Source organism: Orcinus orca, chromosome 13, assembly GCF_937001465.1.
Source record: "Orcinus orca chromosome 13, mOrcOrc1.1, whole genome shotgun sequence".
Lineage (NCBI taxonomy): Eukaryota > Metazoa > Chordata > Mammalia > Artiodactyla > Delphinidae > Orcinus > Orcinus orca.
In genome coordinates this window covers 77,384,763-77,407,587 of record NC_064571.1, presented here as the reverse complement: position 1 = coordinate 77,407,587, position 22,825 = coordinate 77,384,763, and the positions used below count along the sequence as shown (strand labels likewise).

Below are 22,825 nucleotides of genomic sequence, written 5' to 3'. Positions count from 1 at the left end.
TCTTACTGGATCAAAACTCAAGAGGTTACAACTAATCTAAAAATATCAATTGTTCTTTTTATCCACAGAGACCCTACATACCAACATTTGAGAGCAGGCAAAGTTTTGTAATTTTATAATAAAGTACCACTCCAGAGCATTTTATGTCAAAACATAGGGTGATAATTTTGCATTAGGAAGTGTAAAACACCACAATATATTAGAGTGGCAACCCAGGATCACCTTAGAACAATAAATGGAGAAGCAATCCCAGGAAGTGGAAATTTGTGAAGAAATCTGTCACTTAGTGTATACTTCTGTAAGGCCAATATTGGTTCACTTAAGCAACAAGATAGCCAAAAAGCCACCGATTACCAGGCAGCAAAGACTGAGTGGGGAGCCTGGACTTCCGTCTTTGCCTGGCTGTAAAAAGGTGCTCCCCCCTGCCCCACCCGGGTGTATCAGAGAAGGCTGAGAGGGAAGCCAAACTTACACATTACCCAGAGGTAACGAGGCCTTCTACCTACCCCCAGCAGAAGCAACAAGAAGGGACTTGGGCCTCGCTCCCCCCAGCCTAGGAGGCGTCAGCGGAGGCCTAGCAGGGAGCCTGAAATCCCACCTCCACCAAGTCGTAAGGACCTTCACCCCCACGGGATGGTAGCAAAGCATAACCTCCCTCTTCCCGAACCAGCGCAGCAAGTCAGAGGAGACTTGCTGAAATAGATTTTGATAAGATCCAGAGTCTCATGACATAATACCAGAAATTTCAAGGGTACAATTGGAAATTACATGTCAGACCAAGAACCAGGAAAATCTTCACTTGAAAGAGAAAAGATAATCGACAGACATCAACCTCAAGGTGACACAGATGCTGGAATTAGGCAAGAATTTTAAAGCAGCCATCATAAAAATACTTCAGTGGGCAATTATGAACCCCTGAAACAACTGAAAGTCTCAGTAAAATAATAGAATAGATGAAGAAAACCCATATGGAAACTTTAGAATTTTTTAAAATATAATCATTGAACGTTTTAAAAACAGCAGAACAGCGGGGACACAGGAATCAGTGAAGTGGAAGAGACGATAGGAGCTACCTGAGCTGAACAACAGAGAGAAAATGGCTGAAAAAAAGTGAACAGAACCACAAAAAGCTGTGAGATGATAACAAAAGACGTATATTTGTGTCATTGGAGTCTAAGAAATAGAGGAGAAAGAGAACGGTGTTGAAAAAAGTATCTGGAGAAATTATGGCTGAACATTTTTCAAATATGGAAAAGAAAGAATAACTGAAATTCTTTCAAATATGGAAAAAGCTGTAAACCTGTAGATTTAAAAATCTGGGCAAAACCCCGAATGGATAAACCCAAAGAAATCCATACCATGAACCATCATAATCAAACTTCAGACAATTAAAAAATTAAAGACCAAGAAAATCTCTTGAAAGCAGCAAGAGAGAAATGGCACCTTACATAAAGGGCAGAAATAATTCAACCGACAGCAGATTTCTCATCAGAACCATGGAAGCTGAGCGGTTCTAGCACAACCTTTTGCAAGTGCTGAAAAGAAAGACGTGTTAACCCAGAATTCTGTACCTTGCGAAATTATTTTTCAGGAATGAAGGAGAAATTAAAAAGTTCTCAGATACAGGAAAAGTAAGAGGATTTTCCACACCAGACCTACTCTAAAATAATGGCTTTAAAACGTTCTCAAAACAGAATGGAAATGATTTTTTAAAAAAAGGAAACTTGGAACATCAGGAAGAAAGAAAGAACAATGGTAAAAGCAAAAACGTGGCTACATAGGATAAACCTTCCCTCTCCTCTTGAGTTGTCTAAGTTACGCTTGATGGCCGAAGCAAAAAGCATAGCATTGTTTGGCCTGCATCTCAATGTAGATAGAGTAAATATTTAAGACTATTATGACATAAACAGGGAGCCTAAAAGGAGGTGTCTTAGTTAGTTTGGGCTGCTATAACAGAATACCATCGACTTGTTGGCTTAAACAACAGGCTGGAGGTCCAAGATCAAGGAGCCAGCAAATCCAGTGTCTGGTGACAGTTATCTTCCTGTTTTACAGATGGCCGTCTTGTCTTCTTGCTGTGTCATCACACGGTGGAGAACAGGCAGGAAGGAAGCAAGCTCTCTCATGACTCTTCTTGAAAGGGCACCAATACCATCCATGAGGGCTCTAGCCTCATGACCTAATTACCTCCCAAAGGCCCCATTTCCTAATACCATCTCACTGGGGATTAGGATTTCAACCCAGGGATTTGGGGGTGACACATTCAGTCCATAACAGGGGGTAAGGTTTCTACATTCACTCAAAGTGGTAAAATGATGACACCAGTAGATCTTTGTGGTGATGATATAAATCTATATCTTGATTGTGGTGGTGGTTGCAGGAATCGACCCATTACTATTGCTATGTCTGTGAAAAAACAGCATAAGAATATACACACATTGTACCAACATTGATTTTTCTGGTTATGATACTGCATTAATCATTACATAAGACATAACCATTGAGAGAAAATGGGTGAAGGATGCATGGAACCTCTCTGTACTATCTTTGCAATACCTGTATATCTATAATTATTTCAAAATAAAAAGGTTTTTTAAAATGGGAAATGGTTCTAGATTAAAAGATGCTACAGACATATATGCAACAAAATCTACTTTGATCGGATTATGATTTTTTTTTAATTCAAAAGGTTGGAAAGTTTGGGGAAATTTTAACATAGATGGGATATTTTTGATGATTTTTAGATAAAATTATTGTTAGTTTTCTTCAGTGTGATAGCAATGTTGTGGTTATACAGAATAATGCCTTTATTCCTAAAAGATGTGTGCTGAAGTATTTAGGGATGAAATATAATCAAACTAACTTTCAAATGGTTCAAGGAGAAAGACAGCGAGAAACAAATAAAACATTGTCAATTGTTGACCCTATGAGGAAGGTATGAGGTGCTCCTTGTACTCTTCTTTCAATTATTTGGTATGTTTGTAGATTTTCATTTTTAAGAAGTTGGAGGGATGGATTGATGGATAGATATGTGAAAGAGCAAGTATAGTAAAATGTTAATTGTGAAATTTAGGTGATGAGTAACTGGGTGTTCATTATAAATTTATTTCAATTTCTCTGTATGCCTGGAAATGTTTAACTTAAAATGCTGGGAGGGGGAAGCTGAGGGAACATATCAAAACCCAATGCCCTCCCCCAGCACGCCCAATCCTCCCTGGCCCAGTTAAATACATACTTATCATAATTAAACTAAAACTTATCATTTGTCATGGGAAAAAGCTTGCCTGGCTTCCTGGTTGGAGAAACCCTACCAATGCCTTACACTTTTCCCATAGTGGTAAAGCCCCAGGCAGTGCCATTGTCCACACCATCAAACTGAGAAGTCTCCTCTGAGTATTGCTGATTGTCAAGGAGAGACAAACCTGGACAAGACCAGCCTGGGCTTATAGATAATCTGGTTTTCCCAGAAGGTACCCCAAATTTAAAGGAGTTAATGCCCCTTATGTGAGCAGCTGAGGAGTACTGTGAAGCATATTGGTGGTGGTGAAGACCCAAACAAATTTTGGGTTATATATGTATGTTGAAAATATACTTATATTGGGGGTATATTTACTTTTAGGAGAAATATATATATTAGAACTACAATAAGAAAACAACTCCCATCATGGTGGGAGTTTATAACACATTAAGTACCAGAGTTAGGAATTAATAGACAAGAAATGGAAAAATTAAAAAGAATATAGAAGATATGAACCTTATCATTAAAAAAGATGGATTTTATGATACATAGATCGCTATAACAGTTGACAAGAACTCTTCAAGCCGTCCCACCCGCCTTAGAGTAACTGCTCAAGTATTTCAGTGTCACCTGAAACTAACACAACATTGTAAATACCCCAATAAAAATTAAAAACAAAAATTTCAGTGTCAGTTGATCTCTCCAAATGACAAGACCATGGAGACTGTTCCTGACAGCGACAGCATCACACCTGCTCTGGTTCTTGGCCTACTGCAGACCTACAGGAGGAGCTACGTACGCTGTGACATACTGAAGATATTCTGAACTCTGACTGCACAAAGACGCTCAGCTTCTGACCCAGGTCAATAAGAAGTGAACCAATCTTCCAAGTAAATCTCATTATTTAAGGCAAGGCTCGTATTCTCTGGAAGCTCATTTTCCCTCTCTGGTCCTTGGAGTGGCAAAGAATCTAGCCATTCCTACCCCATTTCCTCTAGTTTTCTTTCATGTCCCCTGTAAAGTTTCTCATCTCATGCCACCACCTACCTACAGGCTCCAAGTGGTACCCACTGCTGTGAATGACAAAAAGCAATCCATCCCTGCACCTGTCATGACAAAACTCCTTATCTTATCTCCCCAGCAAAAGAGTTCAATCAAACCCATCATTAAAAATAAATTAATTATGCTTTATACCTCCCCAGAGATTGCTGAGCTAAATGAGCCAGCTAAGTGTTTGGAAAGGAAAAACAAAACTCTCAGCCAATTCATCCCATCTTTCATCCATCTCAAACCATCCCACTTTCCTGGGTTAGTCCTTCTATATTCTTATTGCTGGAGCTGGAACCAGCACTGGCCAGGAAAAATGGCCAAGAATGGAAGAACAGATGAATGGATGAAGAAGATGTGGCACATATATACAACGGAATACTACTCAGCCATAAAAAAGAAAGAAAAAATGCCATTTGCAGCAACATGGATGCAACTAGAGATTGTCATACTATGTGAAGTAAGTCAGAAAGAGAAAGGCAAATACCATATGATAACAAGCATATGTGGAATCTAAAATATGACACAAAACGAACCTATCTATGAAAGAGAAACAGACTCACATATACAGAGAACAGACTTGTGGTTGCCAAGGGGGAGAGGGTTGGGGGAGGGATGGAGTGGGAGCGTGGGGGTAGCAGATGTAAGCTATTATATACAGGATGGATAAACAACAGGGTCCTATTGTATAGCACAGGGAACTAACTATATCAATATCCTATGACAAACCATAGTGGAAAAGAATATTTTTTAAAATGTATACATATGTATAACTGAATCACTTTGCTGTACAGCAGAAATTAACACAACATTGTAAATCAACTATAGTTCAGTTTTTTAAAATGTAAAAAAAAAAAAAGGCAGCAGATGCCAGGGCTTAGGCGGCTGGGGGGTGACACAAACATTCCTGCAAATATGTCCACGTGATAGTATTGTGTGACCAGCTTTTCTGTGGGCTAGGACACTCTACCACAAGTCAGAGGAAGCAGAGATCCAAAGGAGACTACAGAGGGAGGTGTCTGCAGAGTGAAAGACCCCCTGCTACTTATTCAGTGACACCTGCCACATACATAGGCCCCTGCCCTGCCCCACACCTCAGTCTGCCCCCGGGGTGATTTTTTTCTCCCTAAGCACATGCCTCAAAGGAGTGGTGTGAATGGGGCACTTACATTTTGTCACCAGACTTCCTCTCTCAACCAAACATAATGATAATCTGTGAACTGATTAATCCATTTGTCTCCATGGAGTTAAAAAAAAAAGTCTCCTTTCCAGTTTTCCAGAAGGTCTCAAGACCACCAGTCCAGGTCAGATACCCTTCTTCCATCCCACTTCAGGATCCCTGGGCTATGATAAAGTGAAGATGAAGATTCTCCTAGGAATAAGGCAGCTTGGGAGGCAGGTTACTTCAGGAGGCTGAGAGAAGCTTTTCTAATAATACTTTTACACGGTGCTTCCAAAATGCCCAAGTTGTTCTGCAACACATTAGGGTCCAGTTTTTAGTTCAAGCAGTTAATAAATGACTGAGAAAACATGTATGACTTTGACCTTTACATTAACTGAATGAGGTAAGTGGGAAGAGTATTATCACCATTAAGAAAAGTGTAGTTACTTTGCCCAAAGCTTGGGAGCAGCAGGAAAACCTAGAACTGGATCTTCAGGTCTCAAAGGAAACACAGCTTCTAATTCCTCCTGTGCCACTGACATGAGGTTTGATCCCCATGAGATATGAATCTCATGTCCCTTGTGAATTTTTCATCTGAAACACACAAACTGGGCCCAACCATCAGTGTGGCCCTAGAGGCGGCCCCAAAAGCCGGGCTGGACGCGTAGGGTGGGTGACCAAGCCTGCGCCTCTAGGAGCTCCGCCCCGCCGGGGGCTCGAGACCTCTGCCTCAGAGACCCTGCCCGAAAAGGCTGGCTACGCACGGGACTTTCTGATCTAGGGCAGGGTCCGGCCGCACCATCCCTGACAGGTCGAATCCCAGGGATCTCCGTCGGACCACGGCTGCGCTGGATTCGAGACGCCAAAGGAACTCCAAGGGTCTCCAGCCCGCATTAAACCCGGAGCTGCCCTCTTCTCGTCGGCATCTCTGGCGCTCACATACGCCAACAGCTGGATGTGCCCGCCGGGCCACTGTTACCCCGAGTTTGTGATCCCTGAAAGTGGGAAACAGAAGTCGGAAGCGACAGCCCGCGACCGCCTGGAGACACCGCGCCCGCGCGCCCACTGCTCGGGCTGCTGAGCTCCGGCTGCGCCTGCGCGCCGGGCCTGCGCAATGGGCGGGGAGGCGGACGGGTGGGGCCAGGTGGGCGGGGCGAGTACCCAACGGCAGCTGGTGCTTTGAAACCCTAGGGCATGGAGACTGTTCTAAACCACCAGATCCCGGAGGCGGAAGCTGCTGGGCACCCTCCTTCACTAACGGCATCTGCCAAAGCTTCGGTTCTGCGGATTCTGTCGGTGGGGACGAACCGGTTCTTGGCTCACCTGTGGGCAGGATTTGAGGGGCGGGACCGGGAAATGTGGGAGCAATAGTGTCACTGCTCCAGGTGTGGCCCATCTGTGACGTCATGGAAGTACGTAAATGAGATACCGATGTAGACGTCGCGGATCCCTTGCGCTCTTGCCAGAGGCCTGTGTGACATCACTGTGTCACCGGGAGGATGCCCTGACGTCACAGTGCCATAATGTTCTGGGAGGTGGGATGGGACGCCTTTGAGCCCGTTCTACGGACGCCAAGGTTCCAGGGGAGGGGGTGGGGATGATATCACAGGTCCCACGTTCTTGCAGATGAGGTGCCGTCCGGGAGCCCTAGACCATCTTACTGCGTTTCTCCCTCCCCCCAGGACCCTATACTAGCCCTGAATCCCGAGACAAGGAAGTAAGCGGGGGGAAAGGCCCTTCGTGCGCCCCAAACCCCTAGCTACATTCCGGAAGGACGGGGTAGAACCTGAACTCTTCCTCTAGGAAGAGGCCCCTGCGGGCTGTTCTTTCCCCCAGGGCGCTCCTGTTCTCCTCCCAGAGCGAGCGCTAGGAAGCTCCAGGTTGCGCCGAGGGTCTCTCGCGCCTTCTACCCGCCTATTAGAGAAGTCCAGCCGGGTAGCTGACCCACCTCCTGCGCTACAGACGAATCGCAGGCCTAGCAACTTTGGGAAGGGCCCCAGCCGGACTCTCATCTCCTTTCCTCTCGAAAACCGGCCTGAGCCACGCTGGGCATGTGAGGCCAAAGGAAACTTAATGTCTGAAAACGGGGGTTGCGGGGTGGTTCAGAATCTTCCAGAGGTGTAGCAGGAAAAAATTGGCCACCTATATAGAGTGGACAGGCAATAAAACACACCCAGCATTTCTGACCATCTCGTTGCCTTTTCATGCGACCCACAGAGTAGGATCAGGGAATTGTAGCCTGTGTGGGGTCTGGTGGTCCGTGACCCAGGCTTGCCCTTCCATTTGCAGTCGCTGTGACTGCAGTCTATGAAATCACTGCCATGAGGATAGACTGCAGCCAGCTACGCTGCTAAGTGGTTTCTGCATCCACCAAGATGATAGAGGCATTGAGAACAGGCTGGAGGTCTCTGGGCAGCAAGCACCCTGTCTCACTCCCACCCCATCCCCCAAACCTCTGCGCTTAGGAATTCATTCTTCCAAGGACGCACACTCGGTACTGAAAGTCTCTCCGTGGCAGGGCCTGGGGATGGAGGGGCGGGGATTCATGGTATCAGAGGTGGGTGGGCCAGAAAGGAAAACCCTCCTTGGCAAACCTACCCATTTCACAGTCCTTACTAAGTCCTTGAGTTGGGGCAGAGGTTCTTTGTGTCCTGGGGAGGTGGGAGGTGGTGCAATGTGAGGGACACGGGGCAGCAGCAATCCCTGAGAGAAATGGACTCCCTCCAAGAGTAAAGGAACCGAGTGAGGCACTCTCTCAGGTCCTCAGAGGTGATCAAAGCTCTCGGTAGTGGAGTGTGTGTGTGTGTGTGTGTGTGTGTGTGTGTGTGTACCCACGTCCTGTCCTCATCTTGGAACAATCACTTAACCGGGCGAGTAAAGGAACAGATGTGGCTTCTCCCCTGGGGTGCTAACACAAGTCGCGGCGAAGCGCGACATACCACAGCCTGCGCTGCCTGGGCCCAAGCCGTCGAAGCCCAAAACTCACTGACTAACCCTCCCTCCAGATGCCCAGAGGTCACAGTTCTCTGGGATACGGGCTCCGCTCTCTCCTGGGGCGAGTCCTTTTGGACCCGAGGAGTAAGAAGGCTTGGGCTCTTGCTTGACTAGCGGAGATCCCATAGGCCGGTCCAGAACCGGCAGCGCCCCGCCCCTCGCTCTCAGTGGGTCCTGGGACCGGTCAAGAAGGTTTGGAGGGCAAGACCAGATGCAGACAGGACCTGCGGCGGAAGTTACTCGGGGTTGCGGGCAGGACACAGCGAGGTGCCCCGATTCCTGGGCCGCCCCTCCAGGCCTGTCCAGCAGGGGGCAGCGTGGCTCCGAATGCTGAGGGCAGGACTCGTCCACGCCGTCCCGGCCAAGGCCACAGAGGTAAGTTGGGTTCCCGCACCGCCGAGTTCAAGCCCGCCGAGAGCGGGGAGGCATTCCCAGAGGAGGTGAGGATGGCGCAGCGAAAGGCTAGAGCGTTTTAACTCCTGCAACCCCGGCACACTTTTTCAGACCGAGCATTGGGGGTCCCTGTTGCAGGTAAGCTCGGCCCAGCTGTCTCCGCGGTCGCTGAGCGCCGGACACAGAAGCCCGAGAGGCTGCGCTCGGCTCGGGAAGGGCCGCGGGCGCCACCGCCTGAGCCGCCGCGCGGTCAGGATGCTGGAGCTGGGGGAGCCCCGCCCCGCCCCAAGCTGGAGAGCCCCCTGCTGCCTGGCCTCTAATTGTGGGAAAACTAGGCGCCCCAGGGAAGGTTCAACTTGTGGAGGGCGGACTCAGATTTCTCCTCCGAAACTCCCCGGGCCTCCCAGGGCGCCCGCCCCCGCCATTCCTGACAAGGCTTTAAAACGGCAGGAATCTTTGCGGGCGTGGAGCCGGGATCCGGGCAGGGGACAGGCCCCAGCCAGAGAATTGTGTCGGGGGCTCCTAACAGAGGGAGGGATGTAGTTTGGGGGCTTTGGGGAGGCAGCGGTGATTATGTATTTGTAGCCGCGTATGGGGGCCCGGGGGACGGTACTGGCGTGAGGCAGTCCGTGAGGGCGCTTCCTTCCCTCCCCAGTTCAGCAGCAAGAGACCAGGAGGGAGGCTTTTCGTTGGGGAGGTGGGTGACGTTCTCTTCCCTTGGTGGACCCTAAGCGACCCCGACACCCGGAGATGTTGGGATTTCTCACGGCCGATGTACTGGCCGCAGGCTCGGCTTCTTTGTAAACTCGGAGCCCTTCGGAGATGAGGACTGGGGATACTGAGACCCTAAGGCCAAAGTGGAGGAGAAAAGTAAGAAAATATATGCGGGCGGGGTCCGCGGTTGCCCAGCACCGGGAGAGAGGAGCGCTGCTCCACCCATCCCAAACCGCTGACGCTAATTAGGGGAAAGTTGCTGAAGTGGGACAGGTCGGCTTGGGCAGCGAAACCCCGCTCCTCTCAAAGAAAGCAGCCGCCCAGTTTCCTACATTTGGGAGGGAAATTACCCATCCTTCAATGCCTGTAAAATAACCGTTTATTTAATATTTTTAAAAACTCCAGTGATAAATGTCCGTTACCGATGGTCAGCATAAAGTGCCAATCGCAATACATCGTCCTGCTCCTAGCCTTCTGCTCGCTCGCGGTGATGGGGCAGCGGAGCCGGGGAGCCGGAGGCCGGGCCCCCTCCAGCCCCAGGGCCCGAGGCCCTCGCCCCGCCGTCGGAGTCCGGGAGCCCACGACCCGCTGCGCGGCAGGAGCTGGGAGGGGCGCTCCCCGGCCCCGCGATCCTGGGGCCCGGCGGCTGAAGCAGATACAGGGATTACACTTTTGCAGGCTCCCAGGGGTGGGGTTGGATGCGGGAGGAGGGGTTGGAGGCTGCGAGAGAGCACAGAACTTCTTTTCCTCTCCCCTCTCTCTCCGCAGTCAGAGTTACAAGCTTATATGTTCAAAGAAAAAAAAAATAAAGAATAAAGAAAACGTATAAAATAACAATAGAAAAAGTAATACTTCTGGGAGAGGCGCCGCTGCGGCTCCGCGAAGCTTTCGTTCTTTTTTTTTTAATGCAGTTTCCCTTCCGCCACGTGAGTACCTCCTTTTGGCCAAGAGTTTAGCCGCGTCCTGGGGGAGCCGCCCGGGCGGCCGGGGTCACGGCCCGGGGCGGGGCTCTGGAGTTCCGCGTGCGCCCGGGCCCCGGGGGACGCGTTTGGGATGGGGGAAGGTCCCGGGAGGCCCTCCCGCTGCCCGCCAGAGTCGCCTTCGGCTTCTGGTCCCTCTGGAAGAGGGGGCGGCGTGACCCAGGGTCCGGGTGCCCCGGAGGCTCTGTTTAGCATTTGATCTTGGAGGTTTTGAGCTCCTTCACCTGTGAGTGTAGCGTCTTGTGGACAGCGAGAGTCCTGGACTGGCAGAATCCTTTCCCGCACTCTTGACACTTGAAAGGCTTCTCTTTGGAGTGAATATATCTGAGGGCAAAAACAGACCGAGAATTAATCCTTGCAAAATGACACAATGTTATAAATATTATAAATAGTTATCCAAGATCCCCTCCCACTGCAATGAGGAGCTTGCCCTCAGAAGAAAGGAGGTTTGGGAGTACCTAGTGTGGAGCAGGGCAGTGCCGAGTTTGGGGATGGAGTAGGGAGGTGAAGGAGACACCTCCGTCTGAGCCGTGCACAGATCCAGCTAGGCCGACCCCTGCCTTCCTAACCAGGGCCCAGCACGGCCTCCTTATAAGGCCTGAGTCAACACCGAAGGTGAGTGAAGGGACCTGGGTGGGAATATTTGCTGGAGCTGTGCTGTCCCAAACAGTAATCACGAGCCACATGTGGTTATTAAAATTCAAATTAGGTGAAGCTGCAAAGTTAGCTTCTCAGCTACACTAAGTTGCCCATTTCGAGCGCTTGATTGTCATTTGTGCCACGTATCACTTTTCATCATCGCAGAAACGTCTACTGCACAGCGCTGCAGATGGAGGAAGCTGTGCATGCCTGTCTGGAGCCTGGGTCCTATTCCTCGCATGTTCTCTCCACCCATGCTCCAGGAACCCATCCCTGAGCTTTGTTGGTTTCCTTCCCCATCTGGGGGAATCCCAGAAACTTAGGAGGCTTGGACTTGGTAGGGGGTGGGTCTCGTGAAACTCGGCATTAGGGAGGAGGCTGGTGGGACAGAAGCAGACAGCCAGCTCTCTGCTGGGCCACCCTCAGTACCGCACCTGTGGTCTCGTAGGTGGTCTTGCCTCCGGAAGGCTTTGTGGCAGATGTCGCAGGTGTAGGGCCGCTCGTCCGTGTGCGTCCGCTCATGGATGAGGAGGTTGTAGGACTTAGTGAAGTGGCGGCCACAGAATTTGCAGACGAACTCCTTCTTGGTTTTGGAAGGCAGGCGTCCCCTCGTGGGCTTCTTTTCTGGGGACAGCTTGGTCACATCCAGGAGGGCGCCCAGCCCACTGGCAGGGGACCCGGGACCCTCTCCCCGGCCAAGCTTGGACGGATCTTCTTGCGTGGCCGCCAAGGCCAGGTTGGCAAAATCAAAGCGCGGCTTGGTCTTGAGCGCCGCGGGGCCGCTGCCTCCAGCGGTGATCTCAGGCTTGGGCTGGATGACGTGAGGGAACCAGGGGAAGGCAGGCAGCTGGAAGCGCGCGTCCACCAGGCTGGACACGGCGCCGGGCACTTTGGAGAAAGAGGACCGCGGCAAATGCATCGCGGGGTAGCCCAGCGTCCACTGGTGCAGGTGCACGGCATGCAGCGCACTGAAACCATACAGATTGGGCAGGTGGTCCGAGGGCACTGTGGGCAGGCCATTCACTGCCTGAAGAAAGGAGTAGTTGGTGAGCTGCAGAGATGGGTGGATGGGCACCGGTGCTGGCAAGGTTTTGCTGCCCATGGCCGTAGTTGCAGTATGTTCTCAATCTCGATCTGCAAGGAAAAGAAGAGGGGAGGGGAGAGGAACAGACAAGTTCAAGGTAAGTGCCCTCCTTCTGAGTTCCAGCCCAGCCACACCTTCTCTGTCCCCCAGAGCCAGAGCTGGGAACCTAAGACCCCACCCATGGAGCTCACTGCCCTCACCGAGAAGACAGGAACCCTCAAAATTGCAGGACTCCTTCCCAATGGCCTCCAGCAGAGACACACAACTTGATACAGAAACCAAACTAAATCCTATGCAATGCGACCAACTTAAAATGAGTCCACAGTGTACATGACACTGAGAAAGGCATAAGCACAGGGAAACTGTCCTGTAAAGACTTACATCCAGGCAAGCCTGAGTCAACAGAGAATTACACTCTCCTGTAAAGATAACAGAAACTTGGAAGCACACTTACACATTCATGTGCAGATAAACAAATACAGAAATGCATGCTGACAGATAAACACAGACTCACACATTCTGAAGCAGAGTTGACAACAAGGTGCAAAGATAAACTGCGACAAGCAGTACTGTGCTACTAAACAAAATACAGGGAGGAGCGCTCACGCACACACACACACACGGGATCACACCGCACCTACAAAGAGCTCCACAGACAGCACACGTACAAACGCCCACGAATCTGCACATCTCCCAGCTCCTGTGCATTAAGCTGTACCAGCTGACCATCAACTTGGCTTCTAGAAGCCATGTCATGTTTCTCCTTACAACTCTCAACGTTGACCTCAAATTTGCTTTTCTGTATCGCTATTAACGAGCCCTTTTGACACCACCCTCTCTGCAGCTCCTTGCGGACTGACTCCCTTCCGCAGCCCTTGGGGATCACCTTTGTTTCAGCAAGGACGCTAACAGCCACATTTATTTACTCACTCAAACATCTGCAGTCATGTACAAGGGGGCTTCAGTGCCCTCCCTACCCCATAGGAAAGGGGGGCAGGGTCTTGGGGCTCTCGGGATGTTTGTGCGTGTGGTGAGCACCCCCTCCCCAGCGGATGGGTTTGCCTATGAGTAAGAGCATTGAGGCTGGGCCTCAGCTGCTGTGGCCTACGCACCCTCCAAATGCAAGGCCAGGGAGCTTGAGCAAAGCCAAAGGGGAGTCATGCTGATGTGACAAGCAGTCACCTAGCCTTCTTGACTCTTGGTCAGGGTCCCTAGCCTCCGTGGACAGGTCTAGACTCGGCAGACAGACCTTTTAGGTCTGTGCCTCCCAGACACTCCTAACTCGGGTCTGTCCAGTGGAGGCAAAAACAGGGAGAAAAAAAGGTGGAATTACACAGAAGACCCTGGGAGGCTCAAGTGCCGAAGTCCATCTCAAGAAGTCACTGGGGAGCAGGTGCTTGGGACCCGCTTCTCCTTGCCTGTCTCAGTCCCCTGCCTCCCCCTTCTCCCTTTACTCCTTATGTCCCCTCTCCTCTTCCTCAGGTCTTTCCAACCTGCAGCAGGTCCGCATCCCTGGTCTTCCCAGGCCCCTGCTCTGTTCCCTCCTTCACAGCACACACTGACACCACCCAGACAGCTTCTGAAGCCTAGCTTACCCTCAGCCCAGGCCCCTCAGGCTCAGGCTGCCTTTCACTACAGGGAAGCTTTTAATGTGAGGGCAGTGCCGTGCTGTTCCCAGGAGAACTGAGGACAATATTGACCTAGAAGCCCTTCCCCCCTCGAAGCTGTTGGGGAAGGTCACTCTCGGTGTGGTGGGCCCTAAGGAAAGAAGCTCTGCTGGGGGTGGAGGGAGCAAAACACCGAGAGCCAGCAGCGATGTCCTCGCGCAGGTTAAATCGAATGAAAACCAAGTCGGACCGCAGCAATTTATTTGGCCTGGAGCTCAGGGAGGCACAAATCTGGGTGGGAGTGCGGAGCGAGGACCCCGGCGGCGGAGCCCTGGCCTCCGCAGCAGTGTTCTCCATTGCGTCGATCACGGGTCGCGCCAGGGACAACCCGAGACCCTCCTACAGCGTTGAGACACGGCGAAGCAAAATACGAATTGGGCCAGAGAGAAAGCTGGAGCCTGTTTGGGTTGGGAAGGGGGAGGGGGGAGAGAGGAGACGACTCGCCGACTTCAAAGGTCTGCCCAGAGTTAGGCGAGGTGAGCGCTCTTTGATTTGCTGTCACCTCTCCTTCCCCTCCCTGCGCTGGAAATCAGATCCTTATCTCTGGCTCCCCGGGGCCCGCAGGGCGCCGCCCCGGCCTCCACTTGCTCCCCTAGTGCTCGGCCTACCCCCGGCGATGGCGACAGAGCGCTGGGCTGCACCCGAGCCCGGACCGGCTCCGTGCAGGGTCGGGGATCCCACCAATCCCTCGCGTACTAACCTGGCCTCTCCTCGCCCACCCCCAGGAGCAGAGCCCTTGGGCTCGGTAAGGGGAGCGGGCGCCTGCAGCCGACACTGCTCTTGGGAGCCAACCTTAACGGGCTATCTGCCCAATCTCGCTTCCCCCGACACTCAATTTCTTTTTCTCAGGGGCGCAGTCAGTTTATTTTCTGCCACATTCCGAGGGCAGGGTTCCCCAGGCCCTCGTCAACGATTTTCCCGGGGACGAAATTCGTTCGAAACGTGGCTCTCTACACTAGTAGTCCCAAGAATGGGCCGAATTCACTATTCGGTTTCAGGCAGTCAGCTAAGAGAAAAACACAGTCTCACACTCCCCTGTCCCGCCAGAGAGGATGAGCAAACGCCCGGCCCCGCTGGCTCCCGTTGCCCTGACACCGGAACCCCAGCGTGAAGGCTTTAGATCTTTAAAAGCGAGAGAAAACACCTCTCCCCAGGCCCGAGGCCAGGCATCCACTCGGCAAGGAGCTAGGACCTCGGGACCTTGGAGGTGCGGGTAAGGGTGCTGACCACGCGCATCAAACGCCATTCGCGCTTCCCAGCCCGGATCCCCGCGCTGTGCAGACACTGTTTCCCCCGTGCGACAGAGCGCCAGTCCCGGGTCTGCAGCCAACCCTATGCTGGGCATTAATGAAGTGTGCAGAGTCTATTAAAGTAGTTTATTCGGGGCTAATTGAGCGTGAGCAAGTTAACTGCTTGCATTAATGAGGACAGAGCGAGCTCCATGAGCTTGCGCCTGGAGGAGTCTAGCATCAGCCCCAGAAAATCATCCTTGACACAGAATCCCCATCACGTGTGGTGACCGGCGTCCGGACCCCTGGCGAAAGGACTGACCAGCACGGGACACTTCTGTTTAATTCTCGCAACGAACGAGATCGAACGAACCCTTCGGCTACGCGGCCATCACCCCTGCATTTAAACGCCTGCTGCATCCTCAGCGATCTGCTCCCCAGTCTTATTGAAATCGCAATTACTTCTTGGAACCTCGGATAGAACATCTACTCACTGGTCGCCCTCCATCCGTTCCCCCCGCCCCCCGCGTCCTTGCCAGCCCCTCTCTTCTCTAGGAGGCCATGAACCTGAGAGATTAACTAGCCTTGCACGTGGTTTCTGTTCCCAAGAGCCAGCGCGCAGCTCTTAACCCGGGTGAAATTTACCAAATTGTGGCAACAAAGAAACCCTCAGAAGCTACACTATACTCCAAGAGCCTACCCCGCTACTGGCCGAGATGCTGAAAAACGACTGGATGTGGGTTTTCATTCCTCTTATCAGATAAATTTTGGGGGAGAAATTAGTTCAGCAGGCAGTCCGTCACATCTTTCCCTCTCTTCTCCGGCTCCCACCTTCTCTCCTGAAGGGAGACAGGCACGGGAGCAAACGAATCCTTCCCTTCCAAGCCCGAAACTGAGGACACCCGCGGCTCCACAGTGTTTCCGCTACTGCGGCGTGCGGGTCTCTGATTGGGAAGTAGTGTTCGCGCCCCCTGCGTGCTCCCCTGCACGGGGACAGTCGCGGGTTACGCTCCAGGCCTTGACCACACAGAGCAATCATCGGATAGAGAACACCCCGAAAGCAGAGCGCAAGTGCGAGGCGGCGTCAGGCACGCGGCCCTGCGCTCCCGGGTCGGGCCGGCCTCGTACCTGAGCGCAACTCGGCAAAAGACAAATGCTCACGAAAGCGCGACCCGGCGGGGGCATGCACCTGTCCCTGGCGCGGGCGCCTGCGGCTGTAGCCATCCATCCGCTCCCTCTTCCTTCTTCGTCAGCTAAGGTAGGTCAGGTTGGGCTCGGCGCGCGTCTCGGGAGAGTCTGTGCCCGCTTTAGTTGCTTCGGTTTCTTAGAGGGGGGGCCACAGGCTGACTTCCGAAGTCCGCGAGCACCTCGCCTGGGATTCCGCGAAGCCCGGCCGCGCTGGGGGCAGTAGTGGGGACCCGCCCCCTCATTTCCCCGGGGTCAGAGGCCGAGGACCTCTCACGCGAAGCCCCTGAGCCAGCACCCACAACCGCCCAGGACTGCAGCTGCTCTCTCGCTTTCACAATGGTCCTGCAGCCTTCGCTTGGCGAGAGGAGCTTCTTTCTGGGACATAGAGAGAGAGGAGACACCCGCAGATCGGTGACAGGGGACCCGGGAGTCCTGCCCGCATTCCCCTCGCCGAGCCCGGGCGCCCAGGGCTGCAGTTACCTTATTCCGCTGCGGTCCCGGCGCTGCGCGCGTCTCTGGGGCTCCCGCTGCGGGGGACCCGGGAAGCCAGAAGCGCTAGATTCCACAGCGTCCTGGCCCCTCTCCGGCTGCGGGGACTCCGAGCGCCCGACACGCGGGAGCGCTCAGCGGCCCCGGAGTCCTGTCCGCCCAGGGATGGTGAACTTCTCTCGGGGCTCCTACGTTGGGTCTGAACCCGGTGCGGCTGAGAACGTACTGGGGAGAGACCGAGCTCCGACTCACTCACCCCTTAGCACCGAGCCGCCTACTTATTTTAATCCACCACCCTCCCTCCTCCCTCCCTCCCCCCTCCTCCTCCCCTCTCCCCCTCCCCCCTCCCCTTGCCTCAGGATTCCTCCCCTCCCTCCCCTGCCCCCTAACCATCCTGCCCTGCGCATGCGCACTGAGAGAGAAAGTTTTGCTGACCCGGGCAGCCGACTGTGGCAGAGGCGCTCGCTTGGCCCCGGCCTCCCGGGAGCTGCGTCCCCCGTTCTTCAGTCCTGTGCGACCCTTTCTGCGTTGTTAGGCCCACGAGATCCCCCCCCAGGCGCGCTAGAGGAAAAACAACCTCTAGCTGATGAAACCGGGCTGAAACCGCGCATTTCGCAGTCCCCTGCCTTGGAGCCTAGGACACAGCCTGTGCAAGGTCGGGGTAGGCGGGGGCGGTGCGTCGGGATCCTGGCGCCTTTGTTTGGGCTCCAGCGCACCTCGGCCCCTGCTGACTAGCCTCTTCTCCCAGAAGCCCTTCTGGCGTGGAGCATCTCCTGGACATCCGAGAGTGCTCAGCGCCAGAGCGGTAACCCGGACCCCAATGCCTATGGGTGACCCCAAACCCTGTGTTACGGAGGCGGAGGATGGGAAAAGGAGTCAAAAAAGTTATTTCCCGAGGACCCCAAACCTTCCGGGATTCACACCCTCTAATCATGTATGCATTTATTTTAGGAGGATGGGTGAGAGTTTGGAGGATGAGCTGCACAGGCACGCAATTCAAGCTGAAAAGTTCTTCAGCTCCAGGACCTTTGAGTCCAAGGAATTGGTTCAGGTGGAGTTTGTGATCTAAGTGAGGGTCAGGGTTCTGGCTGCAAGAAATTCTGTCTTCACTGCTTATGCTTTAAGAAGGAGAGTACTTGTACCTTCTTCACTGCCTGGCTCTAAGAGCTGACCTCCAGCTGACCCCAGCCCAGATCCCTCCCCGCCATCTCTCTAGAACAGCCAGCCCTGGGTCCGGAGGAGGGGCTGATTTCTGGGGCTTGGGTGAGTCCAGATTCACACCCCTACACTCCTGGGGTTTGCCCCAAGACTGCTGCTGAATGACCCCTCTGAGGTCTGGAGACTGGATCCTGGCCTCAGTGGGTCTCTAGCATATTGGTATTGTGTGTCTGGAAGAAGCTGCCACTCTGTCCAGATTCAGTCTGCAAGTCTGAGCTGACTTTTTTTTTAAGACTCTTGGTTCCCTGACCTAGGAAAACGGTAGTGGAAATGCTCCCCAAAAAGGAATAATTGGAGGACACCCTGGTCTTACCCCCAGGCCTTTAGAACAGAACCTGGCCTCCAGCCCCTAGGTAACTTTGTCTTGGGCAGGGAGGAGGAAAAAGGGATGCAGTCTTTGCCCCAGGGGACTGCATTCACCCCCTGCAGGTTAGTGCTAGAGTAAGGGACCCATGTAAGTTTGTCTGTGCAGCTGGAATCCTAGCAACTTCCAGCATGGAGCGACATTCTGGCACTTGGGGGGCCCCCTGGGAGGCCCCTTGGGAACAGAAGGAGCTGAGATCACTCCCTCCCCTGAGATTCCAAGGCAGCAAGTGCCAAGAGCAAGGAAGGCTGGGAGGGCAAGTCCAGCAGGGCATTCCTGGACTGTACCGGCTTCCACCTCGGGCCAGGGAATCTGTGTGCGCAAGGCTCAGGCTCTCCTAGGAGACCAAGCTTGGCACCTTTTATTACCAGCAGTGAAAGAATCCACAGAGGCCTCCGCAGCGGGCCATCTGGCTGCCCAGACCACTTAGGAAACGGCCCCTAGGAAGAGGACATTCAGGTAGGATGGAGCCTCCTGGGGTGTACCTCTCTTGCTCAGAACTCCACCCAGTGCAACTGTGCTTCCTCCATCTTTCACTTGCCTTTTTCTCCTGAATCAGGGCCCCTGGCCAACCTGCCTCAAAGACTTCTAGAAAATCTCCAGGTAGTAGGATCCCTAAAGAGCTCTTGGAGAAAGTTTTTAGGAATCCTAAAGAAAGGGCCATGCAACCCGGTTGTTTAATGCTGCTTTTGCCAGGTTATCTGGAAAACTGACCCCACTCAGGTCAAATCCTGTAACTTAGCTGGTGTGGGGCAAGATGGAGCTGCCCAGCATCTCAGGTTTTGCCTCTCCAGCTGCTTCCTAGGACAGGACAAGGCGCGAGAGAGGTGCAGGACACTGGCACTGCCCAGCCTCAGATCTGTTTCAGACACCTGGCTTCAACGCCATTCTTTCTAGGTCTTGGCCAATGAACACCCCCAGAAAGCTGGAATAATGAAATTCAAGATTTGCTAGCTGCCGCTGAGTCCTCCAAGTCAATCTGAGCACCCAAGGGGATGACCCCCAAACCCTGGCCTCAGTCTCCAGTGGAGACCAACCAGATCCTAGTTCCCTCTGGACCCACCGCAGGAAGAAACCCTGGAAGCTAAGAACCCCTCGGCTTCTCTATGCAACGGGAACAAAGGGGGCTCCCCCCGCCCCATTTAAGAGAAATTGATCCCACTAAGCTAGGTCTAGGTCGCCACGCTGCGCCTGGACTGCAGCTTGGATAGACTGAGCAGAGCAGGACTCAGGACACGTAAGGGGTACCAAGTTACTTTACGGCGAAGCCAAATTCGTTTAAAACTTGTAAGGACATCATGGTTCAAACATGGTCAACGGCCTCACTATAGGGTACCCAACCACCCTATGGCCCCAGAGCTCAGCGAAGGTGGAGAAACTCCTGTCTGGACACCCATGCCATTCCTGGGCGTCCCGCACACTCCGCCCCCGTGTCTGCAAGCTTTGATCGCTTAGAGCCTGCGGGCACCAGCGGGGGACCAGACCCCGCGCAAACCCCGCCGCTGGTCCTTCTGGTTCGCCCACCCACCGCCCGCCCGGCGCAACCGCGGGCACCCGAGTCTGGGACGGAGCAGTCTCGGGGAAATGGTCCCACAGTAGCGACCAGGCCTCCAGGTCCGGGTTACTCCCCGCCAGTGCCGCTGGGGTCCAGCAGGAAGCGATACCCAAGGCAGCCCGTGGCGCCGGGTCGTAGACCGCCCTGAGCCCAGTCCCGCAGAGAGCCCCCGCCCGCCCTCCGCCGCCTTTCCTGGGCACGATGGGGTGGTGACAGCCTCTGCTGGTCTCCCCACCCCATCCGCAGACCCTCTCCGGACCCCTGCTCACTCGGAAGGAACAGTGCCCCAGCCTGCCTTCGGAGTGAAAATTGAGCAGCTTCCAGAAAATTAACTAGAACGTGGCTTACTTTGCTTTGGGGGGTTTTGGATAAAAAATGAACCCCACCTCTCCTCACTTCCCAACCACACAAAAGTGACCTCATTTTTTTAGAAAATGAAATTTACTTAGTACTAGGTGAGCTTTTGCTTCCAACGCAAGCTTTCCTGTAACTACTTTGTGGACAATTGGGGGTCTGCTCATTTGACCCCCCTTTAAGCATGTACAGAGCTTTCAAATAACCGGGAGATTTAGGTATCCCTCTGTAATCATTTAGATGATGGATTGTAATGGCTCAATAGTTCCTCTGGAACCATTACGATCAATCAGGTCAAAATCCAGCTTTGGGGAAAAGTTTTTAAGCACGGGAGGTAGGCAACACGACATCCACACACATTGCGCAGATAACAGGCTCTGATAAGGTACAAGCAACGCCAGGGTCTTAGGAGAATAGATCACAGGTGAACCCAAGAGCCGGTGTTTATTGTGACAGCGACAGGCAAGTTACAGTATCAAAACTGAAAGGGAAACTGAACTGTTTTTCCAGGCAGTTCCCGTTTCCTAAGTGCTTTATGAGCACATAAGTATCTTGTAACTTTCTGTCACCTTAATAAACAAAACAATTCATGCATGCATATATCTAGCCTTGGTTTATGAGATGTGTGAAGCACGAATATCATGTGGAATTGCATAAACTCCGGGCAAACTAGCACCGGCAAAACGGAACGAAAATCGCGTCTTAAATTGTGAAGATAAAATGTAAAATGTGCGCAGAAATTGTGGGGAGTTTTTACTTTTTGTACAACTATGAGTTGTCAAAATTATTTTCGACGGATCTACGTTCTAAGATTACTGAATTTTCCTTTTATTCAAAGGTGGAAATAAATGTATTAGAAACGACGCAGTGTCTAATCAAACTGTGGATGGTGAAAAAAAAAAGTTATTTTAACTGAATCGCGTATAGTCAGGGGGAAGCCCTGCGGACAGAATTACCTTACTACACCCGCGGCGCTACGTCGTTGACGGGCTACACAGGCGGCGGTCGGCGCTGGAGGAATGAGCGTTGGAGGTAATTAATTTCCAGACACTGGAGGGTTATTATCTGCATAGCGATTTCCGGCGAGGGAACTCGGAGCAAGTCTGGCTGCGATGTTTTATCGACAGGCTTGGGGACGCAATCCTAAAGAAAACGCGCCACCTGCTGGTGAGCAAGTGACATCTCCCGGTGCCCCTTCCTCGAAAAGTCTCACATCCAGTTGTCTCCGGGGAGGGTTTTTTTTTTTTTTTTTTCCTTTAAATGTTCTTTTCTGAGTCACGAAATTCGCCTTTACTCATGTAAAACTACACACTGCCCTTCCAAAGAACAAACACGGATTCTGTTTTCCCTGCTCCAGATTTGTGAGGGTAGTTTTGGTTTTGTTTTGTTTTTCAGAATCCGAAATCCTTGGCAACTTTCTACCACCATTAGTTTCTGGTCCTGGGAAAAAACAATGAACCAGGATCTACTGCGAACGTTTTCTGCGTTCTCCGAGCTGGGTTAGCGCTACCTCCTAGGTAGCTCCTTGGAGATGAGGATGCTCTGGCTCTTGCGTCCACTTCCTCCCTCCCTCCCCAGCTTGGAGGAGCATCTGGACCCGGGCCCCTCCCAGGATTCCCAGTCGGGCTTTCTGAAGAACCAAAGGAATGGAGAGGGAGAGCCTGCTTCTTCGAATCGGATTCTCTGAAACACGCCATGCCTCCTCCTACCCTCACCTTCCTCCCAGGCAGGCCACTGGATTCCAGGTCCTTTGCTGCTCCCTTCCCTTCCTGGAATTCCCTACAGGATATTTTAGCTGGACCCTCTCTACTCCTTGGCATCAAAGCTGCAACTTAAAAAAGAAAAAAAAAAGTTGCTTTAAATTTTATTGAGATGTAATTGACATTGGTTTGATACATTTATATATTGCAATATGATTACCACCGCCATAGTGCTAGCTAGCTCACACCTCTGTCACTTCACATGATTATAATTGCTTTTTTTGTGGTGAGAACAATCATCATCTAGTTTCTTAGCAACTTTGAAGTTTATAATACAGTATTGCTGACTATAATCACGATGCTGTGCATCCAGAACTTACCTACGAGTTGCAAGTGTGTGCCCTCACCATCTCCACAACTCCCCCAATCCCCCGCGCCCAGCCCCTGGTGACTACCATTCTACTTTCTGTTTTACAGGTTCAGCAAAGCTGGGTCTTTGATGCTCTCTCTTCCTTGTTATCAAAGCTCTGGCTTTTGGGATAGAGACCTGAAGGGAGAAGTCCTAAAAATATACCTGTTAACATGCTCTTTGGTCTGTCTTTTGCAGACAGAAGAAAACAGGGTGTAGGAGATCCTTGGGGGCTTCGGCTGTGCTGCTCTCACAGGCCTCTATCCAACTTCCTTACAAAACTCCTTGCAGGCACCCTGGGAAGTTTAGAGCTGCAATTGCACAATTTCTAATAAGGAAGAAAACAGAGGCTGAAATTGCTTTCCAAGACCAATTATTCCAAGACTCTTACAGCACTCTTT

At 52.1% G+C, this 22,825-nt stretch overlaps 1 protein-coding gene across 1 annotated transcript; it reads right to left on the bottom strand.

Annotated features, from left to right (window-relative positions):
* Window positions 1-9,909: 9,909 nt before the first annotated feature.
* On the bottom strand, window positions 9,910-22,120 carry OSR1 (odd-skipped related transcription factor 1). The gene is given in 4 exon segments (XM_033437408.2): window positions 9,910-10,739; window positions 10,741-10,852; window positions 11,602-12,301; window positions 21,272-22,120. Coding segments are annotated over 3 exon segments (981 nt in total). The 5' UTR covers window positions 12,270-12,301; window positions 21,272-22,120; the 3' UTR covers window positions 9,910-10,538.
* Between the last annotated feature and the right edge of the window lie 705 nt (window positions 22,121-22,825).